General features: G+C 49.1%; 2 protein-coding genes across 4 annotated transcripts in view; one reads left to right on the forward strand and one right to left on the reverse strand.

Moving 5' to 3' along the window:
- Positions 1-11,858, reverse strand: part of ACOX2 (acyl-CoA oxidase 2) — a 28,163-nt gene extending 16,305 nt beyond the window's left edge. Inside the window, exons 1-10 of one of the 3 annotated variants that reach the window (XM_054695001.1) lie at positions 11,776-11,858; positions 9,717-9,929; positions 8,847-9,009; positions 8,525-8,676; positions 8,025-8,132; positions 5,780-5,899; positions 5,403-5,518; positions 4,635-4,807; positions 2,455-2,617; positions 1,145-1,335 (exon numbers count right to left, since the gene is read on the reverse strand). In XM_054695001.1, the coding sequence (XP_054550976.1) occupies positions 1,145-1,335; positions 2,455-2,617; positions 4,635-4,807; positions 5,403-5,518; positions 5,780-5,899; positions 8,025-8,132; positions 8,525-8,676; positions 8,847-9,009; positions 9,717-9,876 (1,346 nt within the window). In that variant the 5' untranslated portion in view covers positions 9,877-9,929; positions 11,776-11,858. Of the gene's footprint in view, positions 1-1,144; positions 1,336-2,454; positions 2,618-4,634; positions 4,808-5,402; positions 5,519-5,779; positions 5,900-8,024; positions 8,133-8,524; positions 8,677-8,846; positions 9,010-9,716; positions 9,977-11,775 lie in introns of all 3 variants that reach the window. The other 2 variants (XM_037491810.2, XM_037491802.2) reach the window with 2 other exon arrangements.
- Positions 1-18,970, forward strand: part of KCTD6 (potassium channel tetramerization domain containing 6) — a 134,127-nt gene that overhangs the window by 52,211 nt on the left and 62,946 nt on the right. The gene's annotated exons all lie outside the window — the stretch shown is intronic.

Genomic DNA, 18,970 nt, shown 5'->3' on the forward strand with positions numbered 1-18,970 from the left:
TGAGCAAACAATCTCTTCTGCTGGGTAGGATTTTGTGATTTAGGAATTTATGATGAATTGTACAGTGACTATGGAAATTCAGTTTTCTTAGGTGAAAAAAGTTAAGATCCAAGAATGCTAGCAGAGTGGGAGGATTACAGGTGACTTTCAGTTTCTTCCTTGTGACAGCCCAGTGGTTATAGGCTCTGGGCTCAGACAACTTTGGATTCCCTGTAGCTCTGCTGAGACCTGTGTGATCCTATAGAAGTTACTTTACCTCCCTCAGCCTCCGGTTCTCCATCTCTAATGAATAAAGGAATGTGAAAGACCTTTTCAGACATGAGGCAGGCAGGAGAGAGAAAAAGAAAGCGCCACTTGGGAGCAGACTGACTCAGCCATTCCTTCTTTTCTCTCAAGTTGGAGCCTCGGGGCCTTGGGCCCTGCACTAAATCCACAGAGGGCAGCAAGAAAGGCAGGTGTACTCCCTGCCCTCAGTGGGGTCACCAAAAAAGGAGATACTTTCAGATTGTGGTAACTGCTCAGAAGGAGACAGCTACCCCGATGGCCTTGTCAGGGGGCACATCTCAAGAGGGTGTCTTTACTGAGACTGGGAGGGGAGAAGGAGCCAGTGATGCAGTAAACTGGAGGCAGAGTTTAAGGGTGAGGAAAGTGAGTGCAAAGGCCGGTGATAGGAAAGAAGAACTGTGTGGCTGGCAGCTGTGAGTAGAGGCAGGAGGTTGTGAAAGCAGGATGGAGAGGGAACAGGGTCAGGTCGTGAGGACTTGTAGGCGACAGAGTGCACTGTGCCATTTTCCTATGAGTGGTGGGAAGCCAGTGGAGAATTTAAACAAGGGAGAGATGTGATCTTGTCTGAGCTTTGAAAAGATCCCTCTGTTTGCCTGTGAAGAAAGGCACTACAGTGGGACAGGGCAGAAGCAGGACCTCAGTGAGGAGACTGCTGTCCGGGTGAGAGGATGGCAGCCTGGCTGGAGCTGCAGTGAATGTGGAGAAGTGGATGGGTTGGAGTCACACTGTGAGAGGCACAATGTGTCTGTGCGCCCCAAAGTCTGCTCTCTGTGGGCATCAGATGGATGCTTCAACCCAAGCAGAAGGCTGGTGGGACCCCCAGATGTCAGGCCAAGGCCTGAGCTAGCCTAGACCTTACCTGGCCACCTGCAAGTAGAGCACCGTGTTCTCACCCTCGTAGGTGCAGGAGGCTGTCACTTTGGTAACCAGCGATGGCAGTCCACTCAGCATTGAGTAGCCGTGTCCACCACAGGCCCTGCGACATACTTCGGTCCCCTGGGTGCTGAAGTCTGCTACTGTGGCCTTCATCCCTGAGCTCAGTGCATGGAGCTGTGCAAACAGGAAGAGCATCAGATAAATGGGCCCTCCAGTAACATCCGTGCTCACTGCCCACTCTGCTGAGCACAGCCCTGTGAAGTCAGAATGATTTCTTCAGCTCACAACTTTATGAATGAAGGGCCGAGATTGAGAGATCAGAAGACTCACTCGAGGTCACACAATTAGGCAGTGCAACTGGGGGTGGGGCGGGGCAATTAAACCAAAGGGACTGTCCAGGCCAGTGCCTCCAGGATCTCAGGAAGAGGGTGCTTTCTGGAGGGGCTTGCCATCATCCAGGAGTCGTGCATTGTGCTGGCAAGCAGAAGATTTGGATGGAGCAGGGGCCCGTGAGGATGGAGTCTGCCATCAACTCGCCATCCTGGGTTGTAGGAGCGCCTGGCAGGCAGCAGGCCTGGTTTGAGTTTTTGGTTCTTGAAAGTTCCCATCTGTCTTTCAGACTTTCAAGTCCCTAGGAGGACTTTCAGTGCCTCTCTTTGCTTCATTTTCCTCATCTGTAAAGTGGGGATATAAGTGGTGCTTATATCCTGTTGGAAGGACTAGTGAAGAAATGCTTATAAGGCCGGGGGCCTGAACAGACAAGTCTTAGGGTCTTTGTATATCCACTGTCTTTTATCTGAGATCCTTGAAATCAGAACATTTTTTTCCTTGTTCTTTAGAAGGGTAATAATGCAGGGCATTTAAGGTAGATTCTATATAATACCTCTTAGAGGAGCCTGGGGTCAGGTTTAGTGATTGAATGCATCAATATCTCTGCTGCAGAATATATAGTCACACTCAGTGGAATAAATCAGGTCAGCCAGGCCAAACTGTGCTGCCAAATGATTTCTAAATGACTTTTGGTTTTCAGCATTTCATGGGTTCCAAGTGCACACAAGGAATTGTGCACTTGTGTTCTGTATACTAGGTGTGAACCTTTCCTCTAACATTTTGGGAGCTTTCTGGTAGGCTGGTGGGGGTAGATTTATGTGTTGGGGTCCAGTTCACTGTGGGTGCCCCAGGATATTGGAAAGCTGGGGAAAGGCTCATGGGGCAGAACATGGGCCATTTCCCAGTGGGTAGAACAATTTGACCCCCGTCCCCAGCTCTTGCCCCCCAGCAGATAGCAGGTACCTCAGGCAGGAGGCTGAAGTCTCTCTGCAGAATGGCTTTGAAGGCGGTGTGGAAGAATTCTAAGAGGTTTTGTGCCAGGAAATGGAATGCATAGGCTGAGGCCAGCTGAGGGAAGAGTTTCTGTTGCTGTGTCTGGTAGTCCAGCACTTTTGCCTCCGGGTTGCTGGGTGGAGAAGTGGAAGGGTGAGGAGATTGCCAGGTGCCACATCCACCTCCCCATATCCCTAATGCCCTAAAATGCTTCAACACTGACAGATTTTTGGTGACTCATTACAAAACGTTATGACTGACATGAAGCTCTTAAAATCCCATGTAAGCCCATGACATGAACATACATGTGTGTGCTGGGAAATATGTGGAACCCAATGGGTCACTCTGAGGTCATGAACATGGGGTGATCGACTCCCCAGGCAGATGGTAGATCAGGTAGTGCCTGAGTCTGTTCAGCATGTCGGGGCCTGCATTAACTATTTATGGATTAAAGAAAGCTGTGAATGTGAGACACCTGAAATAACTGATAGGGAGAATCCTGGGGTCTTTTCTGTGGGGCAACAGCCCCTCACTTGGACATGCAGTATTAGAACTATCCTTAGGACTCTTCTGCAACCCCAAAAACTTCTCAGTCCCTGTCCTACAGAGAACACTTCCTCAGCTTGGATTCTGATTCCCAGGCTGACCGTGGGTACTTGGGTTGACTAGAAGAGAGGCACCTGGGCTCAGAGCCTGCCACCCATTTCATTTTACACTCAGTACTTCCCTGAAAGACTGCTCATGGCATGTTCATTTAGTAGATGAAGAAGCCGAGGGAGAAAGAGGCAGCTAGACTAAGTGCCCACAGCTAGCAAGTGTCTGAACTGAGTTGTGGCACCCAGTGCTCCTGCATCCGACCCTCTGTTCTTGCATGAGACTCCTCTGATCCTTGAGGCCATGAAAAGAAACATCATGTGCTTGGACTGGGGGAGCTCACGCTCCAGTCCTGGTGATCTTATGCTTCACTTTATGAGTGAGAAGACAGGTCCAGAGAGAACAAAGGCCTTTCCCAGGGTCACTTAGCAGAGTTGGGACAAAAACTGCTTATTCAGCTGTGTTCAGCTTTCCCCTCTCTTCTCATGCTTGCAGGGCGGTGCCACCTCCCTGGGCCCCAATTTGCTGCATCCTGGGTGTTTATGTACATCTGGGACACATTTAGTCAAAGAAATGATTTGTGGTTTACCTGAAATTTAAATTTTAATTGACAGTCCTGTATCTTTATTTGCTGAATCTGACACAGAATGCATGTGGGGGCCTCGCTGGCGGCATAGGAGTTAAGTCTCAGTGCTATCACCCTATCACTAGGAGGCCTGAGTTCCATCCCATGCCAGGGAGATAACCCACATATGGCACAGCAGACCTCTCCTGCCTTACCCGCTGCTTCCCTTAACGGTGATTCAGTAAATCCACCTGTTCTGATCTGTCTCTGGTGAATCCCATACCTCTGGCCTACACCCCAGCTCTTTTATACAAAATCAATCAATCAATCTTAAAAAAAAAAAACAGTATGCATGTGTGCACATGTACACACATGTGTACACATGTTAAAAGAATAGTCAACCCTTGCCATTCAGTGTCATTAAGTGGAGGAACTATGAGTCAGATACTGACACACACAACAAAATGGATTGAGACTTGGGCAATACCACTGTCATATGTTGACAGTCTCAGACTGACAGAATCAACTTCAGCCACATCACAGTCTGATGTGACAGGTGGGCTTAGCCAGACACAATCGCTTACACCCAGAACAAACTCAGGAGCCACAGCCACCTGCAGCTTGACCCAGGCACAGTCAGCCAGTCACAGCCAGACAGGGCCCCGCTGGACTTGGACAGAGTCAGATCTGGTGGTGTAAGGCCAAAGACACATGGTCACACAGCACCCAGTGGGGCCGGACACTGACAGAACAAGTTGGATTGGCTGGTCAGCTGGGGTCAGAGAGAGACTGTGGTAGAATGGCCATACGGGCTAGGGCAGGGCAGGTGTGCATGTGGGAAGGATGTGTGCTCTCAGCACCCAGCTCTGGTGCAGGGGAGGTGGGGGGGGGGTGGGTCTGAGTGGGCAGATACTGCGGGACGGAGAGGTGGGGTACTGTGGGGTAGAGAGGTAGCCCTGTCTGTAGTGGTGGGCCTCTGGGCACCCCTTACCCAGGCCGGAGGTAGGATTGGCGGCGTATGACCGAGTAGCGAATGGCGATGATGCAAGCCTTCTGGAGCAGGGGGATGATCTCGCCCAACAGCAGTTCCACACGTACCACCACCATGGACAGGTAGTTGCTCTGTTTTGTTCCAAGCTTGATGTAGGTGCCATTTGGCAAGACCTGGTAGACCAACGGTAGGTACTGGGTCTGAGCCAAGGCTTCCCAGCCTGCCCCATGCCTAGAACTGTGGGCGCCATAGTCCTCAAACTGCTCCCCCAGAGCAGACACAATGGGTTGTCACCACTATAAACATGCCAATTGTTAAAATACTGAAATGTGTGCTTGTTGCTAAGTAGCCACTGTGCCGAGTGCCCTTTCCTGGACCCCTCTCCTCGACCTGCCCACAGTCCACAACCAAAGGTCATGCCTGGCAAGCAGGGACCTCCAGAATGTCCTCCAGTGCTCAGTGGATGTGTGCTCATGACTGGTTGTATCCAGACCTTGCTGTAAATAAATACTCCAGTCAGCCTCTGCCCACCCTTCTTCTCAGATTGCCTTACCACCTTACCCCGCGATTGCCCTGTGATCCATGAGCCGAACACTTGCCCATGAGAACTCTGAGGCTCAGTGAGGCCAAGTGACCTTGCCCAAGGTCAACTCTTAGCTGGGTTTTACCCAGGACTGTGGGATGTCAGAGCCTCTCTGGGGTCGGTGGTGGGGCACTCAGAGCCAGCAGCAGCCTGCGGGCAATACAGGCTGGTCCCCGGTCTCCCACCTGTGCAAAGCGACTCAGCATGTTTTCTCTGGGGACTCGCACGTGGTCCAGTTGCAGGAATCCGTTGTCCGTGTGCTCAAAGTTCATCTTGGGCCCAATGTCTCCAACAGTGATTCCTAGGAAGGTGGGGATGGCGATGTCTGTCAGTTGGTCCTTGCTTGCTGAGTGCCAAGTGCCACACACACATCCAGCTAAGCCTCACAGCAGCCTGGCACATTAGGGTTACTACACCTGTTTTGCGGATGTCCAAACTGAGGTCAGATGGACAGTTATCACTGTATGATAACTTCTCCCATGGAGGAGGGAGGAAGCCCCAGGACAGGGAGGCTTGATGGGGTGTCCTGGCATGGGTTGTGAAGGGAGAAACATGGGTTTACCTGGCAGTGGGGTGTGGTCCTGGAGGCTCCGGATGGGCACAATAAAGGCATGCATGCCCTGTTGGGCTCCTGAGCAGATCAGCTGCGCCAGGACCAGGGCATGGGTGGCTGACCGTCCCACTGTGGGCAGAGAGAAGTTCAGCATGATCTCCTGTTGATGAGACCCCGGAGTACAGAGCAGGCAGGCTAGCCCTCCCCATTGGGAACGCGGATGTGGGCCCAGTCTAATGGGCTAGGAAAAGCCATGTCATGGCATGAGAAAGGGCAGGGCACTGTGCAAGGCTGGTATGGTGGGTCTGTTTGAGCTGCCGCAGAAAATGTAGGTTAGGGGGTAATATACAAGGAACTTGCAGGCCAAGAGGCACTTTCCTGGGGACCCATCCAGGAAAGGGAGTGTAAGGCAGAGGAAATAGCATACTTCAGAAGCTTGAGGATTGGATCAGTTGGGTGGGATTGGGCAATAGAGGAGGTAACATCCAGGGTCACAAAGGCCTGAGGATTACTCAGGATACCCCTTGACTCACAGGATCTTCCCTGTCATCCTTGGAAATGACAGCAAATATTCAAAAGGCCTTGCCCACTGCTCCCCTTAATAGTATATTTCAGTAGTTTTCACCTGTTCTGCTTCCCACTCTGTCTCTAATGAATCTTTTCATTCCTCTGCACGTCTGGCCTACACCCCAATTCTTCTATGCATAAATCAGTCAGTAAAAAAATAGAATGTACTGGGTTGAAGGAATTTGTGACAGCTTATTTGGTGGCTGGAGGTGCAGAGCTTCTGCCTAATGCCATGTTTGTGTGGCCACCACACTACAGTTCCACAGGTGGATCTCACGGGTAGGGGAGCTTGTGGAGGCTGATAGAAATCTTGAGGGGACCAAAGCCCTTCTTGTTCCCTGGGTAATCTTGCAAAAGATTACCATGGACTTTAGTGAAAACAGGCCAAATGGAAAAATCTGTGAAAGTTGGCATCTTTTAACATTTGGTTCTGTAGTCTACTGACTGAAGCATATGCCCTTGATTCATTTTGTTTGGATCAAGAAGACAGGATCTTTATATCAGAGATGCCAGGGTGTGTATCATGAGCCATGGGGAAAGTACGGAACCCCAATCACAGGGGGATGTGTGCATCGCTGGCCCAATGGCAGATGGCTTTTAAAAAGTCACCGATAGCAGAGAGGGCAAACTGCCCCCAAAGAGCTAACAAATCTAGCAGCGACTTGCCAAAAGCATTGTGAAATAAGCAAACTTCCCACCCTCATCCTCAAAAGCCTATTAGTGAATCATTCTGCCACCCACCTAATAATAATAATGAATACAGATAATTACCATTTATCAAAATCTAGGTGGTGCCAGACCCTGTGATGGAACTTTCTGATTTTTGCAAGGCAAGTATGATGAGTCTAGTATTCCAGATAAGGAAACTGAGGCTCACAGAAGGCAGTGATGTTCAAGGTCCCTGGCCTGGAGGGTACAGAGCTGGGATTTGAGCCCTGCCTGATTTCCAAGGCTGACTTCTTTTCTCTGCAGTTTTGACGGCAGTGATCATTCTCTCGGCTCCTCATCTCTCTCCCTCTCCCTGCTTATTTCTCACCTGTCTCTCTTTTACTGCTGTAGTTGAATTTCTTTTTGTTTTATGATCCTCTCCCCCCATATAAGCGTCACCAAATGGCTTCCCAAGTGCCACATGTGTCCTCAGAAATGTGTTTTCAAATTGAAGGAAGAGGGTGGGATCCCCTCCTGGCACTTGGCAGGTCTCTGGGCCTCGGGGCGCACTGTGCGGCTGCCACCTGGTGGTCACAGGGGGAGGTGCAGGGTGACTACTGTGGTGGTGAGCCTGAGATTTTTACGTTGCTTGGAGTTGGGCTGCAGAGGATGCTTTTCACATTCTGTGTAAATCACAGGGTCCTGTGCTCTGACTGCTGGCAAGCTTAGTTATTAACTCAGAGATGAGAGGCGTGCCAGGGACAGAGAGGCCTTGGCTCTCATTCCTCAAGGGTTGGATTGATTTCCAGTTCTAAGTTCCTCTGCGGGCCGATAGTCACTCACTGATGAAATTTTTCACCTCTCACCTCCTTGCAAAGTAAAAACCCGAGCCTCAGGGAGGTGAACTGATTTGCCCAAAGTTACAAACCTAGAATAGGGAATGCATCTGAGGTCTGTTGGATAGCAAAGCCCAGGCTATTTTGCCTTGTAGCTTAGTTTTCGGGGGACAGATGGCATTGGGGGATGGATGGATACTTACGGTCCCCAGGCCACCATTTGGTGGCAGTAAGCGTGGGGCTGTGCACCACAAACTCCTGGGTGGCTGCATCGTAGGTGGCTGTAGTCTCCAGACCCTGAAGATTTGTTCCTTGGAAATAAGGGGAGGGGAGTTAGACATTGGGAACAGGAAGGAATCTGACCTGGGGAGTTGCTTCTAGGTGGGCCTGGAACTCTGGGCACTAGCCCAGTATGGAATGGGGACCGCTGCCAGCTGTTCTCACAGGCATGTCTCTCTGTTCGCTTGTGCTCTCTGTGCGGGACCCATGACCAGCCTCTGACAAGGGACAGTTGCTGAACTTGCCTCCCTGGTCCTCACACAATCTGTTTATATAAACTAGAAAAGGGCATCCCTTCCTCCATACCCTTGACTATTACCTGCTGAATATTTTCAGATTAAATAGACAAACCCGTGACTACAGAGATGTCTGTGGGCCCTCTGAAATGGAGCGGTGTACATTTCCTGCAGCAGCCCTCACTTACCATGTCCCAGTTCTGTCTGGGCATATGTTGTAATGATCTGGAACTTCTTGCATAGTGGGGCCCATTTGGCAATCTGTTCCTCCGAGCCCAGGCTCTTGAGAGCATTCTGGAAGACGTTGTGTAAAGTGAAGGCCAGGTCTCCAGAAAGGGCTCTGTGGGAGAGAGACACCGTGGCTGTGGTTGAGCAGCCCGTGGGACACATTGGCCCAGGCAGCCCGGGGTCCCAAACGCCTTTGTTGGGTGAAGACAGCTCGTGGGCCTGGGGACTTTTGGGAGATCCCAGGTGAACTCCTCTCCCGTGGGCTGTCCTGGGAGTGAGCACCTGTAAGCGTAACGTAATTCCTGACCATTATCTGGCCAGCCCAGGCGCTGAGCTAGCATCTGGATGTGGACTTTCTTCTGAATGGCGGCCTCGTAACGTTCATTCTGCGTCATGAAGTAATTATCCTTCAGATTTAACTGTGGGTCATCATGGATGATGCGCTCTGCCAGGGATAGAAAACAGAGGACTTAGGGCCTCCCTGGTGGTACAAGGGGTTAAGCACAGGACTATGAAGCTACCTGCAACCTCTGCAGCACAAGTTCAATTCCTGGCCAGCCAGGGAGCTACCGGCACGGTGCAGCAGACCTCTCCTGTCTCTCCCGCTGCTCCCCTCAGCAGTGTATTTCAGTCAGTCTGCCTGTTCTGTCCCCCACTCTGTCTCTTGTGAATGCTTTCACTCCCCATACCTCTGGCCTGTGTCCCAGTTCTTGTATGCATAAAAATAAATAAATCTTTAAAAAAAAAAAAAGAAAACAGAGGACTTAGAGGCTTAGGAGAGGTTACTGGCACTTTTAGATCTTCCCACTCACTTGCCACATGGACAGGCAAGTGAGTAAATAAATCAGACATTACTGTCATTTTACAGATGTGACAATTACAGTCCAGAGCTGAGACAGTGAGTTGCCCAAGTGACAAAACTATGCAGGCGCAGAATAAGGACCATCATCCGGTCTTCTGCTGCTGAGAACCCTTGTGTCCCTCAGATGGACCCAGGGAATGTCGACGAGTTAAAAACATGCCTTCACAATCCAAAGCAACGAATCTCTCTAACAGTGGAATTTTGAGAGCTGAGTTTGTGAGCTACAGGTGGAACTTCCAGAAAAGCCCGTGGGCACATGGCAGACACTCCACTCTCCAGCCTCCTCTTACCAACTTTTCTCCGAAGTGCAGTCTGCTGGGCCCCTCCGTCGAGGATGTTGGTGAGCCGTTCCACATTGAAGGACCGCTCATACCTCTCGCTCTTTATGTCGGGGTGCTCTTGCCTGCTCCAGGTATCCCCAGATGACACTCGGTGCACTGGGCTGCCCATCCTGACCTGGATCTGCCTGTTGTTTTCTGGCTTGGCTCTCTGAGGGTCTGAACCTTGGGAAATGCCACAAGCCTTTGTGGCAGACGGTGTCAGCCAGGGGCTGCTTGGTGGAGAAAATTCACCCCCCTGAGTACATGAGCACCTCTCCACCCTCACTCACCCCCCTGGAAGCACGGGCTGTGTGCCAGGCACCATCTAGGCCTGGTATCAGTAATTGTTTAGCATGGGCAGTTCATGTGTAAACCAGAGTCTGACCGCAAAGCACAGGCGCTGTTCGTGCTGTGGCTCTGCCATGGGGCCTTGCTGGGGAAACCTGAGGTCCCGTTCACCTGGCCCGAGTCCTGGGCCCCTTCAACCCATTTGTGGGAGCCCTGTGGGCTACTGTGCTGCTGAGGAAGGAGGTGTGCTTCTGGCCTGTGAAGTCTTCCCTCTGGAGCCCCTGTATCCCCCAAAGCCAGGGTGGACCCTCCCTCCTTCAAAGCAAACCCTCGGCCTCTTTGAAGCCCCTGTTCTCCCACAGTGAGGCCACCACCAGGTATGGTTCCTTCTTCTAGAATCCCTCTGATCCATCTGCCCTTACCATCCCCGGCCCCCACCCAGACCACCCACACCTTTCTCTTGGTGTCAGTGTCCCTTGTCTGTTCTCCTGGCTACCAGGGTGAGCATTTAAACTGCAAAACATGTTGTTTCCTTCCTCAGCTTAGAATTTGCTGCTTGGTGGCCAAAGTTCCTGGAAGGGATCCATGCTCCCTGGTAGCCAACATGCCCTGTGCCTTACTTCCCTGACCCGGACTGAGCCTACTTACCTCACCCTGGGCCTCCTTTCCAGGACCTTCTACCCCGAGTCCCTTCCCCCTTCCCTGGTGTTCTCAGTGAGTGCCAGTCTCCAGGGGCCCCACTAAGAAGGCTTCCTGATAGCAGTGCCCTTTACTGCCCCGCCAAGTGCTATTAGAGTGGACAGTGAGGACCAGTTCCTTATTTACTTGAATGTCCCTTACTGCAGTGAGTGCTGGGGTGTGAACAGCACCGCTTTTTCTTAGGTCCCAAGAGCCTAGCTCACAAGCAGTGTGCAGTAAATTTTCTTGCAGATGGTCACTATTTTGATTCCCCCTCTCTTCTTCACCACGACCCTTCAATACTCCGCTGTTATTATAACCATTTTAGAGAGAGGGCAGGGACCTCAGGAAGGAAAAAGACTTTGTAAGGTCACACAGCCACAAAAGGGATTTATCTGCAGGCTTCCAAACAGATACCACAAGTGGGTGGCAGGGCTGCCCGGTATTAGTGAGGGGCTTGGTGCATTCCAGGAGTCCCTGTCATCTGCCCTTTGGATACCTGCAAGGCCCTCGCCTCTCCTTCTCCTGCCTCACTCCATTCCAGTTGCTGCTGAACACTGCAGGCCTCACCTCTCACCCCACACCCCAGCCTCTGCCAGTTCTGGTCCACTGCTTAGAAAACCCTCTCCCTTGGCCAGACAACCTTGTGGGCACCTTATTACCCCCTTCATGTCTTTGATCAATGCCCTCTTCTCAATGGGGCGATCACCCTCTTTAAAATCCAAACCTCCTCTCCTGGCAATCCCAATTCCCAATCTGCTCTGCTTTTCTCTTTTCATTTATCCTAACATACTAGATAATTTACCCACTAAGTATGTTTCTGTTTACTCCTGTCCCCTCAACCCCACCACTAAAAGGTAAAAACTCTAGGAGGGCAGGGATCTTTGTCATATACATACTATAGCCCTAACACCTAGTGCAGGGCCTGCCCTTAGTAAATAAGGGTGCTCAGTGGAAGAAGTAGTGCTCCATGACCTTAGGAGCGTCCAGGAGGGTCATTGGGTGGTCCGGTGCTCAGGGTCTCCCAGCCCATTCCCCGCCTCCCCCAATCTGCCTGACTCACCTCTGCCCTGTGCCTGCTGTGTAGGCCTGGCTGGCCTCAGCTAGCTGCAGGCCTAGGTCTCTGACTGCAGGCCCTGGGCTGTAGAGGACGCGGATGGCCCAGCCCCTTTCTCCTCCCCCAGAGGGGCTGGAACCCGGAAGACTGAAAGCATTGCCAGACGGCTTCTTGCTCTCAGCTGTCCCTGCTAAGCTCCCTTGCGTGTTCCCTCCTGCCTCCCACCTCTTCTTCAGGGGTCAGTTTGACCTTGCCGTGCCCAACCCTGGGGCTGCCCTGGAAGAGTTGCCAAGGGTGGACTGGAAAGAGCTCAGCACAAGGCTGCCAGCCGGTGCAGTGTGACAGCTGTCAGCCTGCGTTGTTTTTTCTCTTCTTTTCCTGCTCATCCCGCCTCGCCTCCCAGAGGCTCCCCCTGGAAGAGGCAGTCGCTTTCACATACAAAAAGAAATACCACAACCCCCACCCAGAGACCAGGGTATAAATCTCGAGGTGTGACTCTGAGTGACTTCACCTTTTTAAGCCTCCCCCCCTCGTCTGCAACTCACAAGGTATGAAGGAAAACTCTTGGTAAACTGTCAAGCATGTAAAATCCCGAGATGTGTGTGTACCTGGAGATTATTACTGTTTTCTTGGTTCCCCATAAGAATTTCTTAATTCCCAGGATGGTGTTTCATAGTGGGATTTTAGATTCTGGGGTAGCCTGCTGGCGAGACACCGCAGGACCCACAGCAATCTAAGCACTGGGGTAGAGCAGGGAGAAAACAAACCAAACTCAGAATTAGTCTATTGCCCGTAGGAAACTTCCAGGCTGTGTTTGGGCGGGGAGGGGCTGCTGGAGAGACAGATAATCACGGCAGGAATGGGCAGGGGATCGGGATGGGATACTCACAGCCACTTGTAGTGAATTTATAACTTTTTGAATTAACACCTTCTTGCTCCTTTCCTGTTCCCTCTGTCCCCAAACTCCTCCTGCTTCCCCTGCTCAGCTCCTCTGTCTTTTCACCTCACTGTAAATGTCTAACTCTCTAGGGAAGTCATTCCAGCCTGGATTAGAAGCTTCTGCGCCTCCTTCTTAACTTCAAGCTTTTGTTTCTTGTGGCATAATAAGGAATGTATATTTGATCTTTGTTCCCAGTTCCTGGCACAGAGCTCCTAAGAAGCTTTGGGCTCTCCTGAGTGATAAGACCGTCTTTTCTCCTGTGACTGGGGACCCACACATAGCTTCGGAATAGGGGCTGCTCTCCAGGAAGAGAAAGTCTTAATCTAGGATTGAGACTTTCTGCTCCCCCTACCCCAATTTCAACCTCCAGAGAAGAGGCGTTGGAGACTATTAATCATCGGTGACCATAATTGAACACCAATTATGCCTACATCATGAAACCTTTATAAAAATCCCAAAATATAGGGTTTGGGAAATTCTGAGTTGGCAAACACGAGCAGGCTGCTGTGGGCTGAGATGGCATGGAACACCGCACTGCCCCCGACCTCCTATACCTGGCCTATGTATCGCTTCCGGCTGTATCCTTTGTAATAAACTTGTGAGCTTTAGTGAAGTGATTTCCTGAATTCTGTGAGCTATCTTAACAAATTATCCAACCCATGGAGGGGTTTTAGCAACCCCTGAGTGTATTACTGATTGTTCAGAAGTGGGGGAGCATCCCTGCTCTTTGTGATCGGTGTCTGAAGTTGGAGCTATCTTGTGGCGCTGAGTCCTAACCCTCTGGGGTCTGCACTGACTCTAGGAATTAGGGTCAGAATTCAACTGGATAGTTGAACACCCATTCGGTGTCAGAGAAATGGGAAATTGGTTGTTGGTGCGGAAAAGCACGTATTTCATGTCACAAGTAGTGTTAGAAAAGGCGCCACTCCCAATATAGCAGTGGCTTTTTTTTTTCTCCTTTAACCAGTGGTTTGGTTTCTATATAAATTCTCAGTGAGAGCAAGAACAGTGTTGCTCTGGATGCAGTCCTAGCTGCATGCAGGTGAATGAAATAACGAAGATTGACAGGAACCAGAATTCTCTATTCCAAGGGCATGAGCAAACTCAAGGAAGTGCTCTGAAGCTTTGACACTTTTTTGAAAGGGGTGTGTGTATTATGTGTGTGTGTGTGTGTGTGTGTGTGTGTGTCTGTCCACCTATTTATATTCCTTGCAAACCCTGGGATACCTATCCCTCCAATCTCAAAGCAAGGTATTCCTTTGGGACTCCTTGTACCAAAAAGCTGTATACCCAGCTGTTTCCAAAGAGATCCTGGTCTTCCTACCCTCTTTGCTGATCTTTCCTGATGGCTCCTGCCATCCTGAGCCTTTTAAGAACTCAAGCTGTTAGAATCACAAGAGTTTAAAAGGCTCGTCTGTGAAAGGGTTGCTCTATTAAGGTGAATGTTTCCCCCCTCCCACTGTTTCTGCTCTAAAATTGGCTTGATAATGCTTAGCATTAGTGTTTGCAGTTTCCTCTCCCTCATTTCCTGGATGAATACATTTGGAGCACCTGCTGAGCAAGCAACATTGTGCAGGGTAGGACCTAGAAGGGAACCAGGTCTTACTAAGTGGGTGAACTGTGCATAGGTTTTCTCACCCCCATTGCATAATCGATGAATGGAAAGTCAATGCATCTCTGCATTTTGCAGCTCAGAGAGGTGGTGTCACTTGCTTGCATTTGCACAGTAAGTAGATTACAGAATTGCTGGGTCATATGGTAGCTCCATTTTTAGTAGACTCTGGAACCTCCAGACAGCTTTCCATAGTGATTGGACCAGTTTGCACTCCCACCAGCAATGCAGGAGAGTTCCTTTTTCACCACATCCTCACCAACATTTGTTGTTGCTAGTTTTTTTGATATGTGCCATTCTTATTGGTGTAAGGTGGTATCTTAGTGTGGTTTTGATTTGCATTTCCCTGAGTATAAGGGATGTTGAACATTTTTTCATATGCCTGTTGGCCATTTGCAGTTCCTCTTTGGAGAAATGTCTTTTAAGTTCTTCTGCCCATTTCTTGACTGGATTGTTTACTTTGTTTTTGTTGAATTCTGTGAGTTCTTTGTAGATCTTTGTGATCAGTCCCTTATCAGTTGACTGGAATGCAAAGATTTTTTCCCAATCAGTGGGGTGTCTCTTTGTTTTGGTTACTGTCTCTTGGACACAAAAACATTGATTTAAAAGAACACCTGTACCTTTATGTTTATTGCACCACTATTTACAATAGATGACTGGATCAAGAAGATGTGGTACATATACACAATGGAATATTATTCAGCATTCAATCTGTCTGGGACAAAGGAAACATGAACACCAAGGCCAACAAGAAACAGGTTTAATGCACCAGTGCTGACTCAGCGGATTTGTGTCCCAAGGCTGAACCCTGTCTGTAGGAAGTCAGGGGCTTATATACACTTTCAGTTTCTACAAGGTTCCAGGTGGGCTTGCTTTGGCAGCTGTACATGGTCAGATATGACGTGGCTACATACCAAGAAGTGAGTCGTATAGTTGCATATCAAGGGGTGAGTAAAGAGTCAGTAGTCATGGGACCCCTCAGGTCCATTCTGCCTCATGGCGGTACACGGTTGAACATGAGGCAAATTCATACCAGGGTCTAAGCTGCATCCTGGAAACTGGGCAAAAGGTTGTTACTAACGTCCCCAGGCTGCTTCTCTCAGGTCACCATGCTTTAGTGGAAGTTTGCTTCTGAAAGAGTAATCAAAATGTGAATAATAGGGCTTGAACAAAGTTTCTGCATCTTGACAAATTCTGCGTGCCAATTGTTTCTTCATCAACTTTGTAGTCGATTGTGCCACATATTGGATGTGATTAGTTCAAATTTATTGCACCAAACTATGAATTTTCTAGCTTAAAATTTTTTTATTACGAAAAAATTTCAAACTTATACCAAGTGGAGAGAACAATATATGAACCAAACACACACCTAACACCCAGCTTTACCAATTGGCATCGCCATGTCCTGTTATTCTTTGTTTTTAACCTTTTATTTCAAAATGACTAGACTTTCAGAAAGTTGCAAAGAGTTTCTGAATGCCTTTCTCTCAGCTTCCGCCAGTGTTAACAGCTTACATGATTATAGTGCAATCATTGAAACCAAGAAATTAACACCAATACAATACGATTAACCAATCTTCAGAATTTATTTGAGTGTGCCAGAGGGTCACCAAGATCACCATCAGGCTTAATGATTTGTTAGAAGGACTCACAGAACTCAGAAAAGTTGTTATGCTCATGGTTATGATTTATTGCTACAAAAGGATATAGATTAAAATCAACAAAGGAAAAAAAGTGTGTCGGATAGAGTCCAGGAGAGACCAGAAATGAACCTCTGGTTATACTCTGCCAGTAGAATTGTGTGGACAGCATTTAATTCTCCCTTGTGACAATGTGTATGAAGTGCTGATAACTGGGGACGTTCTAGTCTCCAGTCTTTAGCTGGTTGGTCTTTGCAAACTCAGGTAACTGCCGGGGGTTTGGCTGGGGCTGTGCTGGCATCTGGAATAGAGGGTGTCCCAGGAACCTGTTGGGACAGGTGAACCCTGAACTTGTGAACCTGGTGCTATCTCTGGGTAGAGAGTGTTAGAATTGAACTGAGTTCCCCAACACCCTGCTGGTGCCTGACAATTGCTTATTGATCTGGGGAAGCCTCCACAATCCCAGAGGAATTGGGTCCAGGAACTCAACTATAAATATTCCTACTTGCTTATTCTTGGAGGTGAATTTCTCTACTGGGCATTTATTGCTCTTGCTTTCTCTGCAATCCTTCCCCTTATTTTGGTAAGAGAATCCTTTCTGCTGGGATATACATGCTTGTGCTGCTGTTGTTCCTGCCTCCCTGAGGACATAGGGGTGGGCATATGGCCCTAGTGTGGCCAATCATAGTCTCATCTCGCTGGCCAAAAATGATTGGTTTGGAATGAATACATGAGGCAAGCTGAGCCAACCAGAAACTCTCTTCTCTGACCCCTTACTCCCAAATCGTTCCTAACTGGGATATACTCATTCTGCTGTACCTACTAAGTTGGAAAATGGCCTAGGGGCTATTAGGAGTTAATCTTACCCCCACCTTAGAGAGAGCTTACGTAAGAGTGAGAGAAGGGCGAAAATGACAGCTGATGCTATGAGTCCCTGGATCCAGCCATCCCTGTTGCTTGATTTATACTTTTGGAATATAAACTTCTTTTGCTACCAACAGTTTGAGTTATATTTCTTGTGTTTGCCACCAAGAGCCTTGACTAATACAGTTTCACTGTCAGAGTCTATGGGTATCTCGTGGAGACTTAAAATCTAATAAAGATTAAAACCTCCCTAGATTAATAGACAGTTTACAATATCAATTCATCTCCCCAACCCAGAGGAACACATTTGCCCACTTTTCCCCCATAGTGTCTAGTGTTTTAATAATTTTCTTTAAATAATTTGTATTTTGAATTAAATTAATATCCATATAATTCACTTACTTGTTTAAAACATTGTTGAATGTTATCCTTTTTTCTAGTTGTGCACGCCAAGGTAGGGATGCTTTTGCTTGTATCACTGTATTAGGTGGCACAGGCTGGACTATGCTACCAAACGAGCCACCCCCAATCTGAATAGCTAATCACAAGTTTACTTCTGAATGGCTAATCACACGTCACTGTGGACATGGGGACGGTCAGGGACATCTGTCCTCTGATTGGGACAGGCTGCCTCAACTTTGTGGCTCCTCTATCTTAACTAAAGCAACTGCACTTGCTGCTGAGAGGCAGAAGGAGACAGGATCCCCATGAGTCTTTCACTCAGCCCAGAGTGACCCTTATCACGGTCTGCTCCCATTTCCTTGATGAGAACTAGTTGCAGGACACTGTCTATAGGCTGGGGAGCTGGGGAACAGTCTTCCAACTGCCCAGGGAGAAGAGAGCCGGATTATAGGAAGCCATGGTAATCCTGCCACGCACATGCTCTTGTCTTTAGTGGCCTAAAGCAGAGGAGAAATTCTCAGGAGTTGTTTGGTGGTGCAAGGGGTTAAGACGCAGCACTATGAAGCTATTGTCAGCTGCTGCAGCATGTGTTCGAGCCTGAGCCTGGCGAGGGAGCTGACTCACATGGCGCAGCAGACCTCTCCTGTCTGGCCCACTGCTCCCCTCAGCAGTGTGTTTCAGTACATCTGCCTGTTCCGCTCCCACTCTATCTCTGGTGAATCCTCTCATTCCCCCACCCACCCCTGGCCTACACCCTAGCTCTTATATGCATAAAAAAATAAAATAAATCTTTTAAAAAATGATAGCAGAAAAAGGAGTAGATGATAAGGGGATGAGGAAACTGAAAGCACTCACCAGCCCATTCCCACTCACCTGCCTAAACCCACTGTAAAACCAAAACCATAAAACCATGCCAAGGCACCAGAGATAGCTAAACTAGAGATAAGCTGACAGCGGTAAATAACTCCAGCAGACCCCTCTGGCAGGAGAGACCCACGTTCACTTCTGGCAGTAGCCTGACCTATAAAGACCCACTCTCCCCATTTCTGGGCATGACTCTCAGCCTGTAGGGGGGCGTCCCTCATGGACTTCAATAAAGCCCCCTTCAATCTGATAATCTTGGCCTCCTTTCTTTTCTAACAGAAGTCCTAGGGTGTACCCCCCACCCCCAAAAAAATGAGGATTGGGAGAAGGGCATGAAGTCTTGGGATAGCCAGTCACTGGGGAGGGACGGATGCTGCAAAAATTAGGCCCAAAGGATAATGAAAGAGGGGAAATAATACATGGAGGGGTCGAGTTAATGACAGATAATGGTGGAGTGGAACTACCCAGGAAAGGGAAGACAATAATAATTAACTTTTATCGAGTGCTGGCAATTCCCAAATATTTCATATTGGTTAATTCTGTTCTCTCAACAACCCATGAAGCTGGTAGTGTTGGAACTGTCCTTTAACAGATGACAAACTCAAGGTCATCCATCTGGCCAATGGCAGGGCTGGATCCCCTGCCCCACCCCCACCTCCCCAATCTGAAGTCCATCAGACTTTGTAGCCTGGGCCACCTGTCTTACTATTCTTTCTTTTTTTTTTTTTTTAAAGATTTATTTATTTATGCATACAAGAGCTGGGGTAAAGGCCAGAGGTGTGTGTGTTGGGGCGGGGGGCGTGGTGAGAGGATTCACCAGAGCCAGAGCGGGGAGCAGAGCAGGCAGAGGGACCGAAGTACACTGCTGAGGGGAGCAGC

Source organism: Talpa occidentalis, unplaced genomic scaffold (assembly GCF_014898055.3).
Source record: "Talpa occidentalis isolate TD23 unplaced genomic scaffold, MPIMG_talOcc4v2.1 talOcc4.10, whole genome shotgun sequence".
Lineage (NCBI taxonomy): Eukaryota > Metazoa > Chordata > Mammalia > Eulipotyphla > Talpidae > Talpa > Talpa occidentalis.